General features: G+C 40.0%; 3 protein-coding genes and 1 long non-coding RNA gene across 9 annotated transcripts in view; 2 read left to right on the forward strand and 2 right to left on the reverse strand.

The window, feature by feature from the left end:
* On the forward strand, positions 1–1410 carry LOC149108124 (uncharacterized). The gene is made up of 2 exons (XM_089296260.1): positions 1–196; positions 305–1410. The coding sequence occupies exons 1-2, from the start codon at positions 78–80 to the stop codon at positions 657–659; spliced, it is 474 nt and encodes a 157-aa protein (XP_089152386.1). The 5' UTR covers positions 1–77; the 3' UTR covers positions 660–1410.
* Positions 1411–1679: 269 nt separating this feature from the next.
* LOC149108125 (uncharacterized) lies at positions 1680–3038 on the reverse strand. Its single transcript, XM_089295788.1, has 2 exons — positions 2521–3038; positions 1680–2365 (listed from the first exon to the last, which is right to left on the reverse strand). The coding sequence occupies exons 1-2, from the start codon at positions 2664–2666 to the stop codon at positions 1972–1974; spliced, it is 540 nt and encodes a 179-aa protein (XP_089151914.1). The 5' UTR covers positions 2667–3038; the 3' UTR covers positions 1680–1971.
* An 18192-nt stretch (positions 3039–21230) lies between these two features.
* LOC149108126 (uncharacterized) lies at positions 21231–22783 on the reverse strand. Its single transcript, XR_016208934.1, has 2 exons — positions 22672–22783; positions 21231–22465 (listed from the first exon to the last, which is right to left on the reverse strand). It is a non-coding gene; the product is annotated as an uncharacterized LOC149108126 (long non-coding RNA).
* Positions 22784–24422: 1639 nt separating this feature from the next.
* Positions 24423–25648, forward strand: part of LOC110067114 (putative E3 ubiquitin-protein ligase HERC1) — a 302388-nt gene continuing 301162 nt past the window's right edge. For 4 of the 6 annotated variants that reach the window (XM_089295095.1, XM_089295098.1, XM_089295096.1 and 1 more), the window contains exon 1: positions 24425–25492. In XM_089295095.1, the coding sequence (XP_089151221.1) occupies positions 24509–25492 (984 nt within the window). In that variant the 5' untranslated portion in view covers positions 24425–24508. Of the gene's footprint in view, positions 25493–25648 lie in introns of all 6 variants that reach the window. The other 2 variants (XM_089295099.1, XM_089295101.1) reach the window with 1 other exon arrangement.

Consider the following 25648-nt stretch of genomic DNA (forward strand, 5'->3'; position numbering starts at 1 on the left):
GGAACGGAAATAGGATGTGAAAGAGAGACCGGAAGTCAAAATGCGGGTTTCGTGACGTGCGTTCAAAGTGTTGCAATATGGCGGACCAATGGCCTCCTCTTAATGTTGCAAATGTTTTGAAAAATAATTCAGCCAGCGCTGTGGAATGTGAAGGAATCAACATTGAGTCGAGAAACAAACTTAAAATAACGGAATGGTGAGTACAAAAGTTCAAGAGGCTTAGTTCGCTACTCGAATTTTAATGAAGATCGATGGTGTACGCGTCAGTCAGGTAGTGAAAAAATTTTTTCTCGACTTAAACTAGGCTGGTTGAAAACTACAGTGAGGCGAATGAAAGAAATTATGTGCCCTGTGCGGAGTTGTACGAAAGATATTTGGCGAATGGTTGGCAGGCGAAAGAAAACTGCCCGGATTTGAAGCCAGTAGATGCGAGTGCATTTGGTCGTGTAATTAGAAAGATCTTCCCAAATGTCACGAAAACCAAACGAAGAACTGAACGAGGGAAGCCAGCTACTCGTGTCTATCTTGGGCTAAAGAAGAATAATTATCCCCTTGTCTGCGATGTCGCGTCTTCTACTATTCATGGTGTCACTCTAGGAAAACAACAGAGACTGCTTACAGTCTATTTTCGGCAGCGAGAGCCGATGACAACACTGTAACGCAGGAATTGTCACGTAAACGAATTTCCGTGGAACCGACATCTAGGAGCTCTCTCTACTTCTGAACATGGTGAACTAAAAGTATTTTGAAAAAAGCAGTGCCTTTTCCGGTGAAGATCTACTAAGACGCTGTGGTTTGCCTCGAACATTAAATGTGACCAAGGCATGATGTCGCGAACTCGTGGCTTTTCCTCCAGAGCGCTTTGTATTCCATGCCCAGTGTTAACAAAGAGAGATGTGAGATCCACAGGTAGCTTAGCACTTCTCAATCGGCATATCGTGGTTTTTAATGGCAAAGTTGTTTTGATTTACAAAAATTAAAATTAAAACAATTTGGACTCCTGGTCATAAATATTAGTTGACCTTGTATGTTCTACGGCCGCGGTGACCTTGACCTCAGGTCACGGCTTAGTATTCAGCGTAAAAAGAGGGTTGTGTTTGAGATCTACATGTACATGTTTATAGCACTCGTGAATCACCTAACAGATTTAAATCGACATATCGTAATTTGGACTGGCTACGTTTTATGGCTTCACAAGCATTTAAATAGAAATCGGACTAAGAGTAGAGTGGAATAAAGAGCCATTTCATGTCAGATGATTTGGCGCGCGGTACAGTGAAAAAAAAAATGATTCGGATTTACTCCAGTACAAGAAAATTGCACGGAAAAGTCGGCCCAATCTAGTTAATCCAAGGAAAAATGGAATAAAACGGGTTTTGTGTGAAAGAGCGAACGATTTATCGCTTGTAATGAATGTATTTGTGAATGTTTAATCTTTTTTCAAGGCCCCGTGGAACCACCGGCCACTTTTAAACGATCAACATTTTCATCCGTCATCCTCGGCAGTTGAAGTCACTAAAGCAAGAAGCTGAATGAAAATGTTTGAGTTAAAAATTCTACACTAAATGTGCATTGCAAAAAAGAAGCTTTGATGGTTTAGCGGGTTTCATCCATCATGACGTGCACATTGTATGAAAATGTTTGATCATTGGGAAAACCGACAGACCGGCTTAAGATTCCTCCTTAACTTCAACTGTTTCAATGATCTGTTTTCAGAGCCCATATTCAGCCGGATAATTTGTGATCAATTTAACTTTAGATATTGTGCTTCAATGACATAACGAAATTAAGGAATAATTTTGCAGCAAATGCAAAAGTGACCCCAACTATAACAGCCGCACACAAACAATTAAAAGCGACGCGCTGTTTTTCAGCATAAACACACAGTAGGATTTCAGTCTAGCCTTTTGATCAGGACAGTTTACCAGGCTCTTTTCACCGATTATACTTCATAAAAAAATTGTTGAAATTCTACAATAATACGAATTTCCTGCATTGCATTGTTACGTTCGTGTACCAGCAGCGTGCACCCATATATTCAAACATATCAGTTATTTCTCTGAAACCAACACACACACACACACACACACACACAAAAGCAGCCAGATAAACATGAAACACACAACATACCTCTTTAGGTTCGTGGCAGTCACCAATTCCCGCAAATGAATGGATTGTTTTGGCTTTGTTTTTTAAAACCTTCGCTGCACGTCCAGTCGTGCTTGTTACGCAAACCGTTTTCTCTGTACGCTCACAAATTTGCTTCATGAGGAAGGACTTCCCACTACCGGCGGCCCCAGCAATAAAAGTATTGTGACCAGCCAAAACGACATCCAGCACTTTCCTTTGACAGTCAGTCAAACCGCTAGAGGCAAACGAACAGCAACATAATTTTTAAGCTGATCTGAATCGCAGTACCGAAAAGGTCGCCAATTAACGTGAATCTCGCCGTCTCAAATCACAAAATTACCTTAGAGTTGATTGACATTGGCAAAATCTTCTCCTACTATTAATACTTACCTCATGTTGTCAGGTGGAAGAAATTTCCTAACATAACAGTCATGAAATTCCTGAATTCTTCCAAATAAATGAGAACTCTTTCGAACTCTTCCCGCCAGTGTGGCGTCATAAATCGGGAATATCTGGCCTTGGCCTTGTGGCAGCATTCTATTTCCGGAATAAAATCATCCAACTTCCGGAATTAGAACTGACCAATCAGAACAAGCGACACTATCACTTCCGCTTCGATTCTGTCAATCAACGTTTCGCATTTCTCACTTCCGTGACCCCCAACTGGCAGAAACATAGTGCGAAAGCGAGTTGTTTAAAACAACGCCAAAATATCGCAGACCTTCTAGATGTTTGGACTAAATGAGCGTAGATATATTTAGTTTAATGCTTCTTCTTCCCACAGAGTAATTTTCGTTAAATTACGAAGTAAATTTCTCCTCGAACTAATGCAAATTTAGAACGCTATCATTTCAGTTTCATCCCTTGTCATTTACTTAGAGCTCCGAGCAGGCTCCGATCGATTTTCCGTAATTTCGGTTCCAGACCTCGCACTAGCATACCGCGCGCGTATTAAAAATTCAAAATGGCCGCCACAAAACACAAAACACGCGCGATAAAGGTAGGTTCATCTTTTATTCATGCTCTAAACGGATGTGAGGGCTCCCTGTGTTGATATTGAGTTCTGTCAGTTGAAAAAAGGCTATAGCTCACCAACGAGCTCGAGCTCGGGCACCCCAATTTTTCTTCCAATCGTTTTAATCAACTAATCATTAGCTTTGCGTTAGAAAAGACTGATCTGATTTAAAAATAATAAAATAGCAGCTGCACAGTGTACTTCTTTTCTATTTTGCAGTTTGATAGCCGTGGCAAGCAATTTGGTTCCAATATTTTGACAAGGATTCAGCTGTCTGTCAAAATCAAACTTAAAAAGTTTATTTGTGTCCGACACAAGTATTGACTGTAGTTTGAGTCGTGTTTTCATGAGTCTGGGCTTACAAAAATTTTACAATAACCTGGAATTCGTTCTTGTAATAAACATTTCCTTACTGCTCCTTAACGATCATGGGCACCTCTCCTTTTCATTTTATAATTAAAATTCTCATATGATAAATATTCAGAGGACAAAGTTTGAACAAAAATCTATTGACAGTTTTATTTCAGGGGAATTACCTTAAGTATCAATCCAAACAAAAAACAGTTATGATCTTTCACAAACGTGCTAAGGAATGTATGGAGTCTGATTTTTACATAGACAATGAGCCCAATAAAATTGTTTCAAGTTATACTTATTTGAGGAAAATAGTTTCTATTCTAATCAAGTGTGTCTTAATTTTACAATTTGCCTTGTTTTGATCTTACCTACTTAACTAATGCTAAAATCAAACATTATGTTAGCCTAGTGCAACAAAAGTATATCTACTACTGGCAACATGCCGGGAAAAACTCTAATAAACTAGAATTTTTCAACACTTTTAAGAACGATTATACACCTCCCTCTTGTTTAGGCCTAACAAGCAAGCTAAGCGAAGGAAACGAACTAGTAAAATTTAGGATAGGCAATCACAAACTAAAGACTGAAACTCGGTGGTAGATATGATCAAATTCCAAGGGTTAACAGACTCTGCCATTTTGTGAGTTAAATCAAATTGAAGATGAATCTCACTTTCTTATGTATTGCATTTAATACTCTATTCTAAGAGTTGAATTTTGTAGAAAAATATAAAATATCGAGGAAAAGGTTGTTGTTATTCATCGTGGTAGATGCAATAATAAAGTGTATTATCGTTTGTCTCACGATGTAGTCACTTGAGATGTAGATCGCGACGTTTCGACTGCTTACTGCTAGTCTTCTTCAGGCGATAAGGTCGACTGATTGCACGGTATCATTTATATCACAAAGGTCGGCTGTGATTGGTGTATTTCGATCCTTCTATTGTTCCATTGTTCCGGCGAGTAGCTGTTCCCTCAGTGGTCCGCTGTTGTACCGTTCTCCTATTGTTGTGTTTCTTGATCGTGGGTATCCATGCTTCAGGAATTTCAATTCCACTATCCCTGTTGATGTTGTTAGGGTGAAGTCTTATGTGAATAGCCTCCTTGACCCTACGTGTGTACCAGTGAGGATCTCGATCAATAAACTTGACCTCATTCCAGATAGGATAGTGGCCGGTCTCGTGGGTGTGTTCAGAAACGGCGGAGGTCTGGGTTCGGGCGAGTCATATATCCCTGTCGTGTTCTTTGATCCTCTCTTGCATAGATCTCCCTGTTTCCCCGATGTAGACTTTGTCGCACTCACAGGGAATCCTGTAGACAACACCATCTTGTTTAGCCGGGTTGACGGTGTCCTTTGGTCGCACTAAGTGGGACCGAAGTGTCGTGTCGGACTTAAAGACGGTGCGAATGCCTTGTTGTTCTAGGCAGCGGCGGAGAGACTCCGAAACTCCTTGGACATAAGGTAAAACGGCGGTGGATTTAAATTCCGCGACAGGCTCTCTTCTTGGGGTTGTTCGTGCCTTTGTGATCTTCTGTACAAAAGAGGAGGGATATCCGTTAGAAACAAGTACAGATGACAGATGTTTCTTCTCTCCAGCGATTACTGATGGTTTGGTGACGAGACGTTTAGCCCGGTCGTACAGACACTTCACAATACCGCGCTTTACTGACTGAGGGTGGTGTCAATCATACGCTAGGTACTGATCAGTATGTGTTGGTTTCCTGTAGACACAGGTTCTCTGTAAACTGACGTGTCGAGAAAGGCGATCTTGTTGTTGTTCTCGATCTCCATGGTGAAACGGATTGATGGTTGTTGACTGTTCAGGTGTTGCAGGAAGACATCAACTCTATCCCGATCCAGGATGGTGAAAGTATCATCTACGTGGCGTTTCCAGATCTTAGGCTTGCAAGGTGCGGACTCTATTGCTTGTTCTTCAAATATCTCCATGTAGAGATTAGCAATAACCGCGGATACAGGGCTCCCCATGGCTGGGCCGTCTCGTTGTTCGTGAATCGATCCGTTGTACTGGAAGTACGTGGATCTTAATACGAAATTCAAGAGGTCCGCGATTTGAACTGGTGTAAGTGTCGTGCGGTCAGCCAGGCCTGCGTCGTTCTCCATTTTTGTAGCGCGACTTGTATGGCGCCCTCGATCGGTACGTTGGTAAACAGTGACTCTACGTCGAAAGACACCATGATCTCGTGGTCCTGGATCTCTTCACTGGCGATGGTGGAGGCGAAGTCAGTTGAGTTCTTCACTGTGAAGTTCGAGTTACCTGCAAGAGGAGATAATACGTTAGCCAAGAAAGCAGACAGGTCGTATGCAAAGGTGTTGACACACGACACAATTGGCCTAGGCGGTGTGTCGGCCTTGTGGATCTTCGGCAAACCATAGATCCTAGATGGTTGTTTGTGTCGAGGTCTGATCTTATTATAAACCGCCTCAGATATGTGTCCACTCCGTTTCAGGGTTAGCAGCTTCTCAGATAGCTTCCGGGTAAAGCGGTCTGTCGGATCTTTGTTGAGCAGCTGGTACGGTCCGGAATCAATTAGCGCTGACATTTTTGCGTGGTATGTGTCAGCGTCCAGGATTACGCTAGCGCGTCCTTTGTCGGCCGGAAGGACCATGATTGAGTTGTCCTCTTTTAAGCTTTTAAGAGCCTCCTGCTGTTCCTTCGTGATGTTGGGCGTGGGTGGTTGTGCCTGTTGAAGGATGCTGTTGACGGATCTCCTGACTGTGTCTGCTCGCTCCGCATCTAGTGGCCTGACTGCTGACTCAATCTTGGCGATGAACTCGGTGGCTGGGACGCTCGTAGGAGTCACGGCGAAATTTAGACCTTTCTTCAGTAGGGACACCTCAGCTTCGTTAAGGGTCCTGGATGACAAGTTGATAACCCACTTTGTTTTGTCAACAAAAGTTGTAGGAGAAACAGAAGACTGTTTCTCTCGCAAAAGTTTCTCAAACTTGCGCTGTTGACGGTCTTTGGTGGTATTAAAGACTCGCTGGGTAGTGGATTTAACCTTGCATGGATACCCACGATCAAGAAACACAACAACAGGAGAACGGTACAACAGCGGACCACTGAGGGAACAGCTACTCGCCGGAACAATGGAACAATAGAAGGATCGAAATGCACCAATCACAGCCGACCTTTGTGATATAAATGATACCGTGCAATCAGTCGACCTTATCGCCTGAAGAAGACTAGCAGTAAGCAGTCGAAACGTCGCGATCTACATCTCAAGTGACTACATCGTGAGACAAACGATAATACACTTTATTATATAAAATATCGTTCCAACTTTTAAACAGTAATCTCCGTACAAGCCATCAGAGAACTTATGACTTCCAAAAATCATTATCTTACAATATTCGATTAGCAAAATTCAGTTCGTCGTGCTTTGATCTACACAATATTCTTCTTTCAAATCAAACTAATTTAACTTGATTTCTATATCATAACCTTGAAATATTCATTGCTGTTTAAGTTTTCTAAGTAATAAGTAGTTTCTTCGAAACACATTTTAGAATAATCAAAGGAGACCTATGGCCAAACTTGTGGATTAAATAATCTATAGATGGAACATGTTGGTGAACTTGTAATTATTTGTGTATTATTAAAGGCTGTTAAAACACTTATCTCACAAAGAGTAGGCTTTTTTCGTTGGCTTTTGTTGCACACATATTACAAACACATACGTTCAGAATAGCTAGAGTGGCAAAATTGCAGCTGAACATGGAGTGGTAAAGGCTAACAGTTCTTGGGTCACAGAGGACACTCCTACCAAAAAATTCATAGAGTTCTCTTTCTCTGCCTGCTGGGAAAATTTGCATGTATTCAAGTCGTACGAGCTTACAGACCTTTTTCATTGCATTTCACTCAAGGCTATAGGTAAGGTTTCCTATGAGACAGCACTTCTTTTCCAATGTGGGACCGCTTGTCTCTATATATATTGCATGTAAAATACATCAAAATAAGTAGCCTCTTTTGCAAGCATTTTCAGTGTTGATCCAAAAAGTTTGTCGACCCATAAATGTGTTCCAACAAGCTCACAGGGGGTTTCTTTCCCTTTGTTATCTTTTTCTGTGCATTTCAAATCCAACTCAGAGTTCAGATCAATGTGCTAAAATAAACAAGATGAGTATAGAGAACACAACTTTATTCTAAACTTAACTCGATGTCGGTTGAACGTTGTCAACTCAACATGAAAAACTTAAGTGCTATAAACTGCAAAGCTCTGAACGAAGGTCCTGCTTGATTGAACGTTGGATCTCACAAGAGATCTAATCAGCCAACCTTGAAAAGTAAAACGATAATAAGTCAAAGACTACTGCAAGGCTGTCACAACGTCGTATATTTAAAACAATATTTCGGCTGACCTCAGGTTTAGATGTTACTAAATTAAATAGCTGTTTCGTTCATTAAAAATTGTTCGTTTTGCTCATATAAGTTCATTAAGGTCGACAAATAAGACACATTCTCATCGAAGCTTACCACATTAGCATGAGATTTACTCATTTTCAGATCACTTTCCAGCAAACAAATGCACATCTCCTGGTCATTTTGAACGCCTGGACGACTCATATGCTCATGAAATTCAGCCTTCAAGTTGGCCATAGCACTAATTCGAACATTCGAAGTCAACTGCTTTTCAATTTAGCAAAAGACCTAATATTAATGATCGTGTGTAAAAGCCACAAAATCATCAACAGTAACCGCGCAAACACGATAGCGAGGCTCGCACTGACGGCACGGTTACTATTCCAATATGGCGTCGGGCTCGGTTACTATTCCAACATGGCGTCGGGCTCGGGCGCTCTCAAGTCGTTCGGGACGACTAATTACGAACAGTGTCTACACCTGAGTGAGTGAGTGAGTGACACATTTGCATATCGGAGTCCCCGCAACAAACACGTTCCTACGCTTCGCGTATCCACGAGTTTAAAAACTAGACATAAAATCAAACGGCGTTTCGATCTCGCTGAGATCATTTTAAAGTTTACAAAAAGTGATGAACAATTTTTGCACATATTAGTAAAATAAGACGTGAGAATTTGTAAAGCGATAAAATATGTAAATATGCACTAAGCGTTACAAAACGTAATTGCTTTCGCAGAACACAGTTTCATAATCATGGCTTCCCTATGGTTTCAAGAGTCACTATTTTGAGATTTTTCGTCGACCGTCTGCATTTTTTGCGCCATTTTGAACGACGTCATTGACTCATATGTCATACGTCATATACGCAGACTATCGCGCACCTCGTGGTTTTCGTAGTAGTCTGAGCAAGTCTGAGCATCGTAAACCGGATATCTAAAGACTAGCTCGTGGTTTTCATAGCAGTCTGAGGATCGTAGTCTGTGAGTCTGAACAAGTCTGAGCATCGTAGTCTGTGACACGAAGACAAAAGCGAATTAAAGCTGATGTCTGAGAGGGAAGTTTCTGATGTTTTTTAACCGTGGGAACAGCTATTGATTAGTTCCAGTCGTGACGGATAGCGCAGTCCTCGGCTCAGTCTTTATCGGGTCGAATATTGTTTGGAATCTATGGAAAAGTACTCTTAAGGCAAGATCCATAAGGGTGAGCCTGAACCAAGACACGCCAATGTAAATACTGTCTATTCATCAGGGGAAATATTCGAGTCAGTCGCACGAAGTTTGTTTACAATAAACGAACACCGACGCGCTTGCAAGTGCTGGCTTATATTTGTGCTTCCAGCTTAGAATTATGTACGTAAAAATAATATACTTTTACAAATTAGCTATTAATGTGAAAATATTAAGCACGAAATTTGATGGTTATTGTAATTATTTTAGTTCTATTGCTGCTATGCACTGTCACGCCATCAAAAATAAAGATCGCAACCATTCAATAAATTAACCCAAGAATCTGATATGCGATAGATGATTGTTATATAAACAACCTCGCCAAGATTGAGGTCCGTGCGGTTTTTCATTCGCGCGTTATTTGGAGAAGCGTTTCACCCAAATTTTTAGAGCTTTGTATGGAGACGCCATGTTGGTGCCAGATGTGGGAACGAGATTAATAGCGGCCATAAAGTAACAGAAACATCTGTCACTGAGTTTTGCTATTTAAACGAAAAGTTATTCTCTAGAGCTCCGACACATTGAAATTAATACTTCTTCTAGAGCAAGAACTGTTCAGTTAGCAAAAACTTACGCGACCGCTCATCTTTTGACTTACCCAAGAGCCTTCTCAGGCCACCATTTGTAAACTTGGAAATTCAAACGCGCCCTGTTACAAAATGAAGAACGCTGTCAAGCTTAAACGTTGTAAAACGCCAAGTTATTAGAGAGTCTTACATTTGATGAAACTAAATTTTCAGTGGGATGAGTAATTTTTAATTTTGGAGAATAATGACATCACATGAAAACCGGCAATTAAACTTGTGAAGCTACGGAAACTGGCGCCGTCACGCAATGTATCAACAAATTGTAGTTTACAGGGGACCTCTTCACTGGCACAGACTTTGACACTATGACATCTGTCTGTAAAACCTCGGTTGTTGATGAAAAATGTTGATTTTAGCAATAGAGGTTGAAAGTCGGCTAATGAAATCATTTAAGGTCATAGATATATCGAAGTGACGACGTTGAACGCACTCTCATAATCTTTGATTAAAAACTATAATACAAAAGGCTAGGTAAGACAATAGGACTAAAATCTACGAAAGATACAGTGGGTATGAAATATAAAATACTCTGCGCTATAAAAATAACTTTGCGTGGATGGAGTCAGACTGCCTGTCCAAAGTTGGCTCAAAGTTCTTTTATAAAAAGCATCTCATAAATTAAGCAGTCAAGTTTACTCTGGCTCTTCCGTAAGATCTTAAATCTAAGATTTATGTCTCTTGGGTCCCTCCCATGTTTCTCTCTGACGTGTTGCTCTCTGACCTGTATCAACGTATGGAGGAACATAAGGGGTGGGAGGGACCCGACTGTGCGAGTTGAATCCAGGATTGCTTTTTAAGGGAACGTCCAGTGCCCAGTTTAATAAGATGTATCAAGGCAAACAAAACAATGGACTGTCCAGAATGCACAAATAGCAGATCATCCTTTATTAATCACTTACGTTTCACGCCAAGTATATACTCCTACAGTCACAACTCAGTTGGACACTAGAGCAACGTACAGTGCAGTGTCTTAAACAGATCTTTTAAATGTATTACAGCATGGCTAAGTTAAATTGGACCCCCTGGGGAAAATAAGATTGTACGATGAATGTATGGTTGAGCCATCGGGATCCTGCATCTTGACTGGCAGTGAGCCTGAGCAGTGGCTCAAAATAAAAGTTACCCTTTGATATCTTGAAGAGTGCACCTTGGGCAATTATAATGGCAACACATGCATTAAGCAAGGAAAGATATCTTTGGGACCAGACAAGTCTATCCGAGTCGATCTAGACACCAGATCTAGACACCAGATCTAGACACCGACGCTTGCCAAGAATAACAGTCGTTCCAAGGGATTCCTGATATCAATCTACATGCTCTAATCTGCAGCAGAGGATATTCATTAGTAGAGGTCACAGATGCAAGTATACAATTATGACTGATTGACCACAGAACGGAGAAGAAGTTCTTGTTTGCCCGACATTACAATGATAGGTATATTCGACCTGTTCGCGTTCTTTGACTTGTTCCCGGTTACTTGACCGTCTGAATTGACACCAGTCAGAAAAATCAAACTTCAAATTTCCTCCCTTCTTAATCTCCAAATGCGCACGTGCTCACCGTCTTACATACGACTCATACGGATACGTGCATCATCATTTTCTATTTCTGATGAGGCTCCCTCTTCAGGCAAATCATGATTTTCTGAAATATGCCAATTGAGTTGGTTTCCTATATTGTTCTAGATATGATGTGAGCAGCTTCGTCAAGTTCAAACACTTTTGTACAGAGATACATGTAGCCAACCAGACTGATCTGAAATACATACCTCTTACTAACCGAGTTCGAGATCCGTACAAGGACAGAGTTTTTTCTCCTTCGATTTATGGCCCAAGCGCGAAGCAAGTGGGCCGTAAATCGAAGGGAAAAAAACAAACGAGGATCGGTAACTTACAATACGGACCGAGAAGACGTGAAAGCAAAACGAGTCAGTTTTCTGGGGTTTTTTTTAAGACTTTTAGAGCTAGGTGCGATTTTTCAGGCTTCGAACTGTACTGTTTTGAATGGCTGTGCTATTTTTTTAAAGTAACTCTTTACTGTACCTTTTATTACGTTAAAGTCATAAATTAAAGGTGTACTGTACTGTTGCATAGCAACAAACTTAACCCACTTTTTACCATCAACTGCATCTATCTTTAAAGCTAAGCCGTTGACGCCATATTTTTTCATAAAAATCTTTTTATTTCAGACAGAAGAAGAAAGAGGGAAAATTACAAAAATATTCTGTGGAGTAGATTTTGAAAATTTTCACAAAAATGAAAGGAGAAAACTTAAGATCGATTAACAGTAACGGTAAACACGATGTCGTATACAACTTGACTTTATCTAAAACCTTAAGACTTAAATTTACTATTCACAAGCGATGAAACTGAACTTAAACGACTAAAGATACAAACCGCTTACATAAACAAACTAAACTAGCGCAAAAAATAATTACCTTGGTGCTGCCTTGATCACCAGAACAATGATAAACTTGGAGAAACTTGTTAACTTGCGGTGAATTAACAGATCTTGCGTCAACTGATCTTGCTAACGAAAAAACTACTCTTTTATAACGCTAGTTGGGTGTCGCGGCGCTACGTGTGTGCTTTCGCGACACCACAGAACTTACTAGAAAGACCTAGAAACAAGGGTAGCGTACACGCGAAACAAATACGCATGAAAAAGCCTTAAATAACTGAATACACGTTCAAATAAACTTCCAATGACTAAAAAATAGTACTCTTAAGGCTACAAAGTATAGTACTTGAGCGTAAAACAGCTTAAATTAGAAACCCGTTGAAAACTTGCGCAATGTTGCGCGTGCAAATTTGTTGCAGAAGCGCGCGCCGCTTCAAATGTCGTACATCGCGCGCGCACAACTTAACTGCTGTAGCTACACGTGACACTGCCGAAAAGTTTTATATAAGGCTCAAAATGCACTGAAAAGTGTCAGATTTGTTCTGATAAACTAAACGTTTCGGGCTTAGCCCTTCTTCAGTAGGTGCATTTAGCCGCCGTACAAAAAACTGTACGCGCACGCACGCACAGAAAGCGCGCGCATGAAGTACAAAGTAAACAAATAGGAAAACCAAGTGCAATACGCGCTAGACCCACAGTCACAAGAAATTAAAGTTAATGTTCAGTCCATTCGATCGAAGCGTGCCCAGCTTGAAGATTAATTAATCTTTATCAGAACAAATTTGACACTTTTCAGAGCATTTTGAGCCTTATATCTAATTTACTATTGCTTTCCCGCACGCGATACATTGCGTCACATGAGCGCGCGCTTAAATAAAGGGCATGCGCAATTCAATTCTCGTCCAAGGTTGTAAAAGCTAGTCTTTGATCGAGGATTGCTCGAAAACCTACCGTACAACCCATAATGAAATTTTCACATTTGATTTGTAGGGGTGAGTACAACCCATAATGAAATTTTCACAGTTGATTTGTAGGGATGAATCACGTTTAGAACCAAAATTTTAAATAAATCTGTAAGACAGATTTTGAGATATTTTTGATCTCACGTTTTCTTAGTTTGCAAAAAATCTGTCTTACAGATTTTTAATTTACTTTGCAGGAATGTTAAATCAGAGCCAATTTCTTATTCCTAAAATTTTGAGGTGGGGTCATACAGGTAGATTTTGAGAAAGACGTGATTTAACCTACTAGTGCCCATTCTCTCCTTAGGTACTCGGTCGTTCATTTTGGCCATTTTATGACGTTTAATTGTTCAAGTTTCACATAGAATGGCAAAAGACTTAAGCAAACAGTGAATAGAGAAAGGAAAAACATCTTGGAACATTTTTAAAAGGAGTTAGAAGCTGGGCTGTCATAATCCATCAAAACTGTAGTAAGCCACCTGAAGGTGGTATGATACCCTCAAATGGACCAAAAAAAGGCCAATTCTGTGCTATTGCACTCAAGAAGAGAAATTAAATTTCTAGAGTTTTACTCAAAATGGTTGCTATGGAAAGCAACCACAGCCTTTTGAGGTAGTGTTTTACAGTATTGATGCCAACACTTCCTACTCTTTTACAAAACAAGATTTGACTTTCAAATACGCATATCATGTATATCATTTCTTATTCCTAAAATTTTGAGGTGGGGTCATACAGGTAGATTTTGAGAAAGACGTGATTTAACCTACTAGTGCCCATTCTCTCCTTAGGTACTCGGTCGTTCATTTTGGCCATTTTATGACGTTTAATTGTTCAAGTTTCACATAGAATGGCAAAAGACTTAAGCAAACAGTGAATAGAGAAAGGAAAAACATTTTGTAACATTTTTAAAAGGAGTTAGAAGCTAGGCTGTTATAATCCATCAAAACTGTAGTAAGCCACCTGACGGTGGTATGATACCCTCAAATGGACCAAAAAAAGGCCAATTCTGTGCTATTGCACTCAAGAAGAGAAATTAAATTTCTAGAGTTTTACTCAAAATGGTTGCTATGGAAACCAGCCACAGCCTTTTGAGGTAGTGTTTTACAGTATTGATGCCAACACTTCCTACTCTTTTACAAAACAAGATTTGACTTTCAAATACGCGTATCATGTAAGTTTCTGTTTTGTTCTGTGCAATGAACCTAAGTTTTGACAGTTAACTCTTATTTTCAGTGTTTTTTTACAGGCTTTAATTGGAAATAACCTTATTTTTTACCACACCCAGTGGACAAATTATCTCATGTCACGTGACAGGCGTTAAAATGTTATGACTTTTTTGGTTTATAACATCACGACACTATTGGTCTTTGATGAGCCCAAGTTTCGGGAATTCTACTTAAGAGTGACTTCCTGTAAATACTACGGATAGGTGTGCAAAATGCAAAATTCGAATTCCCTCAAACTTTTTCACAAGAAAGCCCTCTGGAAACTATTTAGGAAAATACAACTTTTAGTTCGTTCGGATTTATATTTTTTAAGTAAAGCGATTTTTTAATTTTCACCCTTGGAGAAGCCCTAGAACCACTGAAAAATGTGCTTCATATTTGCGACTCGTGTAAGAAAACTAAAACAATTATCAAAACTATTTCAATATTACGCAATTCAATGACCCTTCCTTTACAAAGTACCGTTATTAGAATTGGAAAAGATTCAAACCTTAATTTTCAAAAAAATTTCAAATTTACCCTCCTAAACAGCATTATCAGGAAGCTCGATTTTGGTAAATTTCAACAGTAAAACTCCCTACCTGGTACATGGATTCCGCTGTAAAGATGGTATTCTATAGAAAGAGTAAGGTTTCCTCTATCGTTCTGTGAAATAAAATTTTGGGGCAACTCAAACTACGAATTTAGACGACCGAAAATATTTACGGTACTCGCTTGAAGTTTATGACCTTTGAACTTACAGTTGTCTTCATGAATACAAGAGAAAACCTAAACAACAGTTGAAATCTTAGCCTGAATGCGACCCTTTCCCCCATTTAAATGATTTGTAGTTATTCTTTATCTTCTGTGGGCAATTGTATCGCAAGTAATATTTTTTTTACGCTGAAAAGGAGTTCTAACTTGTTTATGAGTACGTGCGTAATTGTTTACTTAAGCGGAAATTTGTGGATGTTAAATTTATTCCACCTAAGTTCTATTTCGTGTGCTGCAATGCGTTTCGTGTTCTCATTAAAACAAAATGGTATTGCCAAGTAGAAGGTTTTCTTCTCAGATTTTAAAACAACATATAGTTTTTGACTTACCGTCCACATGCATGGCTTGATTTACTCAGCAGCGTTACACCGGGTGTGATAGCGGTGAGATGGCGTGACGATAATTGACAAATCGCTTTTCGCGAATCGAATTCATCAAAATATATTTATTATGTCTTTTAACATCATAATGCTTTGAGACTACTTGATTAAGACTCTTGTGAAATAAGTCTACAAAATTTTGAAACTCTCATTACGGTGAAATGAAGAACCTGGACCTACTATTTTTATGCCGCGGTCGTGTGACCTCAAGTGTGGTATCATATGACAATAACAACTAAAAAATGGCCACCTGCAGTTATTCTCAAATCGTCGGTGGCATGTGCGTCATGTGCGGTCCGAGGGTTTCTAATCCCGCACCTGTTCAATTTGTTAAAATTGGATAATGTGGCAAAGATATTCGAGGTGTGTTCAGAAACAGCAGAGGTCTGGGTATCTGTACTTGTTTTTAACGGATATCCCTCCTCGTTTGTACAGAAGATCACAACGGCACGAACAACCCCAAGAAGAGAGCCCAACGCGGAATTTAAATCCAACGCCGTTTTACCTTATGTCCAAGGAGTTTCGGAGTCTCTCCGCCGCTGCCTAGAACAACAAGGCATTCGCACCGTCTTCAAGTCGGACACTTCGGTCACACTTAGTGCGACCAAAGGACACCGTCAACCCGGCTAAACAAGATGGTGTTGTCTACAGGATTCCCTGTGAGTGCAGCAAAGTCTACATCGGGGAAACAGGGAAATCCATGCAGGAGAGGATCTGAGAACACGACAGGGATATACGACTCACCCGTAACCAGACCTCCGCCGTTTCTGAACACACCCACGAGACTGGCCACTATCCTATCTGGAATGAGGTCAAGTTTATTGATCGAGATCCTCACTGGTACACACGTAGGGTCAAGGAAGCTATTCCCATAAGACTTCACCCTAACAACATCAACACGGATAGTGGAATTGAAATTCCTGAAGCATGGATGCCCACGATCAAAAAACACAACAACAGGAGAACAGTACAACAGCGAACCACAAAAGCAAATTCATGGAGACTCATAAAAGCATATCTTGCAATAGAAATGAGCCTAAAAAATGCAAAAACACATGGCAAATTACAGAGGTGTCAAACTCAACGAGTCGACACGCAGATAACATGCAGACCTATGACTTAAAAAAAAAAAAAAAAAAATTTGCCATAGCATGATCTAACGGCTCAAATTCACTTAAAATTCCTCCTTGTTACACAACATGAAGTGCCCTTCATGAACACGAGTGAAGCGACAAGAAAGGTCGAGTGACCGAACAGAGAACGGCAAATGTACAAATGTCACGAACCGTAGAAGTCGTGTAGGCTAGTCAACCCCATTTTACACTGATATGATTATTATGGACGTGCCCCGTTCTACATCGTGCAAGACATAGCAGCACTCTACTTATGTCAAGGAGCTTAAAGCAAAAAATACGCACTCAATGTATAGCATCAACCCCATTTTAAAGAGGGGGTTTGCAAAAGAACATGTGCGTTAAATCAAAATAGCTCCAAATTGCAGATCAACCATCGAGTGCCTAGAAATCTAGAAAAAATGCCGTCAAAGAAACACACAATAACGAGGTCAAGCTTCAAAAAAGTAAGGATCGAAAAGTACATTACGCCATTGGCTAGCTGTCATAGCCAATAGAAACCAGACATGCTCTATCCGTCACAAGGGTACACACCACGAGAAGTTTGTGCCAAGCCGCAGAATGTCTTGCATTCTCACAGAGGTACGAGTTGCGCTAGCAACTTCAGATGTACAGAGTATTTTAGAAATACCGGCAACTGATGAGATCCACATGGAGGATCGAAACCATGGTCTTGCCTGAACTAAGCCGAACAATGGCATATAAAACACGCAAAACAGTCAACAGGACTTGCGCGTAAACAGCTACATTTGAATCATGTGGTGCCAGAACAACCAAAGGAGGAATAAACCTATACATCGAGCAAGAGAAACATAAGCTCGAGCAGATAGCTGCAAGAAACATAAGAATGTCACTAGACAAACGTATAGCTTTCTCAAAGTAAAGCTACGGCGTCTCCGAAGGAAATCGTACGAGAACAAATATGATATCCGTGATAAGGATCTACCTACTGTGCTTGCAAACAGTTCTAATCACAGCCGGGCCCGGCGTCACAATATAGAATGCAAGTAAGCAACATGTCACGGTAAATTTCATATTTTGTCCCTCAAAAGCAAATTCATGGAGACTCATAAAAGCATATCTTGCAATAGAAATGAGCCTAAAAAATGCAAAAACACATGGCAAATTACAGAGGTGTCAAACTCAACGAGTCGACACGCAGATAACATGCAGACCTATGACTTAAAAAAAAAAAAAAAAAAAAAAAAAAAAAATTTGCCATAGCATGATCTAACGGCTCAAATTCACTTAAAATTCCTCCTTGTTACACAACATGAAGTGCCCTTCATGAACACGAGTGAAGCGACAAGAAAGGTCGAGTGACCGAACAGAGAACGGCAAATGTACAAATGTCACGAACCGTAGAAGTCGTGTAGGCTAGTCAACCCCATTTTACACTAAAAGACCTGATTCACAACTATGAGCTCACCACAACCTTTGAAAAAGAACAGTGACAACAGTAACCTGTCGGAAACTCCACAGAGAATACCTCTAATCACAAGGTGTGAATTTTTCGCAAATGGAAATCAGAACCTCGCGCGAGATATTTCAGTCACGTACGCATCGATCTCCATGCATTTCTTTCGTTTTCGGCACATGAACAAGCGTGGTAAAAATGAATGAAGTTCTGCTCTTTTTTTGGCCGCTGGTGTTTGAGTATCTTGAGCCAGAAGATCTAGTGAGTGTGTCCTCTGTTTGTCTTGCATGGTGGCGTTTTGTATTTCAAGGACGCAAGTCAACTGCCCAAGCATTGCAACATTGTGAACAACCCCATTTAGCCGACACAGGAAAGCTGTATCAGAAAGTACCGCTTCGTTTCTTCTCAAAGGTGACATGGTTAAACTTAAACAGGACTGCCATCTCTTCAAAAGATTTTCTTAAACTTGTTGGCGTAGCAAAGCATCTTGAGACGCTGAACATCGAAAGCTGTATGGAAATATCTGAACAAGCAATATTCAAGGCCAAAGGGTCCCTTCTTTGCTTGAGAAACATAAACATTTCCTTGAACGAGCAGTTCAGCGTTCTTGTTGTTGCTTGTTTGTGTTCTTACTACTCTGTACAAGACATTCGTGCAAGGGGAATAAAACTAGAAGAGAAAGAAGCACTATTTCTAACAAAGACATTCCCGCGACTTGGAAATGGACGAATTACTTTAGACATTGGTTCAGCCGCGGGAGGAGAATATTTTTTTGATGCGTTGAACATTTTGTCAGATTTTGATCTTTTTGAAGATTTCTAGCGAACAGTTACAGTCTAATGCTGACATCAAGAAAAACATTTGCGCAAATCGCGCAGGGATCAATGAAGTTACATTTTACATTTGTTATTGTTTTGTTTCGCTGAAGAAAACGCGCTACTTGGTGTCAGATTTTTGCGCGAATATTTCAGCCAATGATGTTACATGTAAATGACGTTTCTGTCATTCTGGATAGGAAACATGACAGAGATTATGAGTGCACAATAGAGATTTATCAACCTTGTAACTTTACTCACATACAATTTCGCTGAAACTTCACGGGTTTACTTGTTACCTTAATATGTGTATAACGTGTTAAATTTAGCTTTGCAATCACACTGCAAGAATTGTTTTTCGGAGAATGCTTGTTTGAATTTCGCGCTAATGTGTCCTTAACCAATAAAAATTTTGTTACTAATCCAATTAGAACTTGATCGGCCTAAACCATCCAACGGTTCCCGGTGCCGGGGCCTATTGTTTTCTCTTTCCGTCTTAGCCGAAGCGTTACTTAATTTATGCGCTACAAAAACGAAAGCAATCAGATTTAGCCTAGTGTATTGTCTTTCCTGAAGAAAAAAAAAGGTTTTAGACCGGTGGGTCTTCGTTTTAGACCAGTGGGTCTTCGTTTTAGACCGGTGGGTCTTCGTTTTAGACCGGTGGGTCTTCGTTTTAGACCACAGGGTCTTCGTTTTAGACCAGTGGGTCTTCGTTTTAGACCAGTGGGTCTTCGTTTTAGACCAGTGGGTCTTCGTTTTAGACCAGTGGGTCTTCGTTTTAGACCGGTGGGTCTTCGTTTTAGACCACAGGGTCTTAGGTCTTCGGTCTTCGTTTTTGGGTCTTCGTTTTCGACACATCCTTTTTGTTGCGTTGAGTTTATCTTAAGTCTTGCAAACAACGCATCTCACATGTGATGGAAGTTAACGTTTATCAAAACAGTTTTGACCCACGGTCCTCAGTCTTGTTGTCAAAAATATTGCCTACTTTTAGTACTTTAGGTCTGCAGGAAATGTTCCTCAACCTCGTTCCTAGGGTCCTCTCTCTACCTCGAGAAAGTACCCTGGTTACCGCTGGTCGCGTGTCTATGCATTCCAACCAAAGCCGCACAGAGGGTTGGTCCTCAACTTAATTTTGTCAACAGTGTCTATGGAGGTAAAAGTTGCGCCGCCTTACAGACGTTATTCTGAAAGTTAAGTAAGTTATTTGTCAGAGATCCTGCCTGACCGGTGCTTCGTTTCTATCTGAACTTCTATGAGTATGAGATGTTGATTGAGAGGGAAGTTTGTTTATTTTTCACCAATTTTTAAATAACCTTCAACAGCCTGCTTCGGATTAGTTTAATCAGTTTTTTACGGCACAAGAATTAAATAACCGTCAAAATTTCGATGGGATGCATTCAATTTGACGAGAAGCTAGTCTCTCGACCGAAAATTGGACTTACCGCTAAACAGTTTTGAAACGAAAGCCGTTGGATTTTGCAAACGCGCGGCCGATGTCGTTGTTGCCCAGTTCTTCATAAAATTTTTCACTGCAAGAGAATCGAATGACCGTCAAACTTTCGATTGGATGAATTCAATCAAATTCAGAGTTAGTCTCTTGGCCAAACACTGGACATATCAAACTCTAAACGAATGCATCAATGCTGCCGTTGTGATTTTGCCGATCGAAAAATATAAGCTAAATCAGCGCGCAGACGTTGTTAATGTCAAGTTCTTCGTAAATTTTTTTCGCCGGAAGAGAATGCAATGACCGTCAAACTGTCGATGAGGGTAATTCAATCAAATTCAAAACTACCTTTGTAGGCGGAGATACGACGTATTTAACTCTAACGGAACGAATACATACTTTCGTTGTGATTTTGCCGAATGAAAAATAAAATTAAATTCACCGCGCGGTCCATTTATTGTCCTTTCGTCATTTCCAAGTTCTTTGCCAAATCTTTTCATTGCCACAAATTCCAAAGACCGTCCAACTATCGATGGGGAAAATTCAGCTAAATGCAGAGCTAACCATTTAGCCGAACATTGAACGCATTGAACTCCTATATAACTCGAATGTGCATGTCGATGCCTTCGCTGTAATTTTTGCCGATCCACAACGGTAGGGTTACAAATTCCACTCCCTACTGGGCTCAGTAGGCAAGCTCAGTGCTGAGACAAACTTTAACTTTCCAGCCTCTCCTCTCAATCACATCTCTGGAATCTGCTAAAATCTAGCAGACACGTGACCAGCCGCAACCAGGGTGTAATTGTAAAGATTCTAGAGGTTGCTTCTGCTGGTTTTGAAACGTGATGTTAATTCGTATTTTGTCGCAGGAACTTACTTTACCGTAGATGTTATCAAGTAATTGTCACTTTCAAACAAGGCCTTACTTACTTACTTAATCTACTGTGGTTGACCAGCTCTCAGTTGCTATGTCCGTTAGGGAAATAGTCATAACCGCTAGGTTTTGCGTACGTGTTCTCCGGTTAGATATATCCACGAGGTTTTCCTCGGTTAGGTCAGTTCAAATGCAGATTTCACTGCGTCAGCTTCTACTCGGCATTGGGCCATAGTTTCTCTCTACACTGTTACTCGATCGTCTATTCTATCAAGTCAAGTTCAGTACGTGTGCAAACCAAAGTGAGTAATCTATTCCTTGTTTTTTAAGGTTAGTTCTTTGGTTTTCTATTGTTATTCGTTTCGGTTAAGTTTCCTTTTATCACCTATCAAATGGTCTGTATCGTTACTAAATCGGTTAGTTTGTTCTGTATGCTCGGAATCGCGCTTGATTAGGTCCATATCTCCAATATAGGGTTATTTTGCCATAAAAGTACCGTCCAAGTTAGACACCGTGTAGCCTATTAATCGTTTTCTAGCCTTCCGTACCATCAGTATAAGTGCCGATTATGTTACACTTCCATGTTACGGACGTTATTGAGAATGTTAGCGATAGTTTCTTCATTTATATTATTTTATCTTTATACTTCGGTATGTTTAGTTACGTTAGCTTCTATTTTCGTTATTGTATTTCAGTTCGAACCGGCATACGGTTTACATCATACGACTTACGGCTAAGCTTACAGCACGTGGTTTAATTCTACCTTCGTCTTGGCACGTGATTCATTTCAATAGAGTTTGTATGGAACATTGATCTCTGTCAATTAAACTCTGTTTACATCGTAGTCAGAAGTTCTTGTCGAGTTCGTTTTAACACTACGCACTGCTCTACGCATGTGATTACTTGGATTTTGGCCTGCTATATTCTGTCCTTGTAATTCACAGCTTCTTACTCAAATCTTAAACAACTACAGGGTAGCGCGGTGCAAGATATTCGAACTCCACTTGGTAGATTCAAACTGATTTAATGACAGATCAAGTCCATAGATGTAGTTCACAATAGGTAGCGACTGAAGAAATAGCGAAAACCAGTAGATCGCTAGTGGTAGCAGATACGAATAGGAGTAGTAGTCGTACAAGTAGATGTAGTAGGTTCGAACTGAAAAGCGATAGTTAAGAATACGTCCCACTTAGATAAGGCATAAAATACAAATCTAACAGGATAGAACAATCATAATAAAACTAACAAGATCATAGCGTGAAACAAATAGACGTGACAATTGATACCTGAAACTAATAAAACTGAGACGATAACAACTCTTGTCGTAGCAAACGAAGATATAACGGCTATCTTGCAAAACAGCTAAATATAGCGTGAAAGAAACACAATTTAGTAATCATATGACAATTGGACTAATAAAACAACTTGACTATAAGCCTTAGCAATAGTAAAGCTGTGAAAGCGATTTCAACAAAACCTGGATAAACTAAATGAAATCTTTTCGTGACAAAGAAAAGACTAACAATTCGCGACTTAGCAAATAACTACAACAATAAGAACTTACGTACTTTGGTTGACGACTCGCACCAAAAGGTAGCAGAGAGACAGCGAAATGCACTTGAAATAGCGATAACTTGGATCCTCTGGTCGTAGCACGGTAGCGGTGTAACTTTACTAACAATCTCTGACTAAAAGAACTTGCGCGTCGTCTTTTATTGCCTATGCTACGTGCAAAAACTAGGGCGTTGTGAGAAACGTGGCGCCCACAATAAAGACAACTTCCTGGCGGCAAAAATTCTAGAACTATTACATACGTGTGAAAATCACGATTTTATGAAAGTTTTGATTTTGAAATCACGTACTTGGCTTGAATAATAACTGATAATAAATCAGTAGGAAGTTGCATGGGAAATTGATAAATGATCGGCATTTCAAAACTAACACAGGGTACTTTAATTTTATAATTAAATGTATGATTTTTAAAATTCTCCTACTGGTTTACAAAGCTCTCAATGAAACAGCGCCTTACTACATCAGTGAATTACTTAAGTACAACACCTCTCAACGGAAATTAAGATCGTCCTCTCAACATCTTCTGGCGACCCCGAAAGCTAGACTGAAAACATATGGAGAGAGAGCATTTGCTGTGGCGGCACCGAGACTATGGAACTCGATCCCATTTGAACTAAGATCCAGTTGTTCGATTGACATTTTTAAACGGCATTTAAAAACATATCTTTTTAAACAAGCCTTTTAACTCTTTTAATTTTTAGATGATTTTTTAAATTTTTTTTCCCCTCCCCTTTTTTAGCTTTTTAAATATTTTTTTATTTAATGTAAAGCGCCATGGACAAATAGTGGATTGGCGCTATATAAATATTTTATTATTATTATTATTATTATTATTATTATTATTATTATTATTACTTTCTCGAGGTAGAGAGAGGACCCTGGGAACGAGGTTCAATGTTCCTTTGCTAGTGAAGTGAGGAACGGAGATAAAAAATAGGTCCGCAATTCGTACTTGTCGGCTTATGCTTAGTTTAAATCGAACTTTTACCTTGGTTAACTTTCTATTGTCTCGGGCGGAGTTAACAATTTTCCAGGAAAGGAACACATTACAATAAACGCAGCCAATAATAAATTCGGTCCAGCTCCGGGTGCATCGTGGCAAAGGTAAAATTACTTGTCAAGTTATGTATTGATGAAAACTGCTTCGGATTGGCAGCTGAAGCATATTGAAGTTTAACTGGACAGTGTTGGTCTGTATTTTGTTAAAAACAATCGTACGTGCTTGTCATAAATCAGCACGGATTAACAAATTTGCATGCTAAATTTAGGTCTGAGAAAGCTCAAACAAGAAACCACAGAACCGCAAATAACTTTATTTTACTGAACACCGCTCGCGAAAAGCACAGGGTACCCAAACACTGTGTCAGCAATAACATAATCATTTACAAAATAAATGCACTGTTATTTACCTGTGTTCCTGGGTCTGTTTGAGCCGTTTAGAAGAGATCTGAGTAGAAGCAAAGGTGGTTTACATTTCAAAGATCATCTTGTCTGCTGCTTTGTAAATGCGACAATCCGATTTCGTCTCGAGTTTTCACTATCCTCATTGACTATTTACTCTAATCGGAAGTGTTTTCGCTATTTTCATTATCTATTTACTCTCATCTGTGGAGACATTCTCAGGTTTCATAAAATCCTCAAACCTTCAACAGGTTCGATGACTATGAGATTATGCAATAATATTGCATAATCTCACAAAAAATAGCTGATATCAGAAACCCAAGACTGGGGCATGGGGCCGAGCTTTTACCTGTCCCACTGTCCTTTGCGTTCTCACGAGGAAAAAAATGGCGGTACGCGCGTTTTATTTTGCGTGCCTTGTTTTTCCAATAAATGGTCTCTACTTGGCTTACCATAAGATTACATCACCTTTGGAGTAAATTTCTCGAAGTTCCGTTACTGGTGCTCCGATTTCAGGGGATGAATTCTGTGCAACTACACTGTCTGGACCACTTTGATGGTTCATGGTCGAGGGAAGATGTGGAGACGTTGGCTACAAGACAAGGTGTTGTTTTACTTCACCAAAAGCTTCTTAACAACAAGGAAGTTCCTCCAACACCGCATGTTCCTATACAGATTCGAGGCCCCGATCTTCCGGAGTATGAACGGGGACTGGCCAGCGTTTCTTCCGAGGATCAAGATAAATTTCTAAATGACATTTTATACAGCCAGTTATCACTTGCACGCAATGTTTGCGCCAGTTCTCCTTTTCATTCTGCTTTACGTCGTAGACTTCAAGTGTTACAGAGGATATTTTCCGCTTTATCAAACAAATTTCACAAGTTCTCGTCACCAAAATCAGCCTCATCTTCAAAGAATAATTCTCGGGATAATTCCACGAGTTTAACGAAACTTGCAGCCGCAGAAACGAAAGATGCTTCCGCGGTGCTAATAGAAATGGGTGTTAAAACCGGGATGTCACTTTTATTTGCTTTATTGCGTCAGTCCTGGCAACTTAATCATGGACAGCTGTGTAATGATGTACTGTTAACTGCATCAGATGTTTTGTCTGCTATTCCTCCACTTGCTTTGGCACAAGAGTCAAAAATTCCTGAGATGGGACAAGATTGCTTGAACCAGATCACAGCATTTCTTAGGGGAGTTGTGTCTCCAAGCTCAGCAGCTGATAATGTTGGAAGACAGCTTGCTTGTGAATTGCTTTTAAGAATTAACACCCTGAGAGGGTCGTTGAAATATCTGTTGGAGTGGATTGAAATGGCTCTTAGCATTTCATACGAGGTTAAGGAACCTGGTGTTCCAAATGGGATCTCATCAGCTTGTATCTGTGACATTCTCATTCAAATCAGGAAATCTGCAGTAAGTACATAAACTAATGAAAAATTGGTATGTCAGCTCCTTTTCAAAATACCACTTTTTGTTTTCTTGGATTCAACTGGATCAGGCCTGCAATATTGATAGTTCAGGTTGATAAACGCTGATGTCATATTCAATCACATCCACACTCATGGTTGG

This window comes from Orbicella faveolata, unplaced genomic scaffold (assembly GCF_042242905.1).
Source record: "Orbicella faveolata isolate gen_17 unplaced genomic scaffold, um_ofav_v1 contig_26, whole genome shotgun sequence".
NCBI lineage: Eukaryota > Metazoa > Cnidaria > Anthozoa > Scleractinia > Merulinidae > Orbicella > Orbicella faveolata.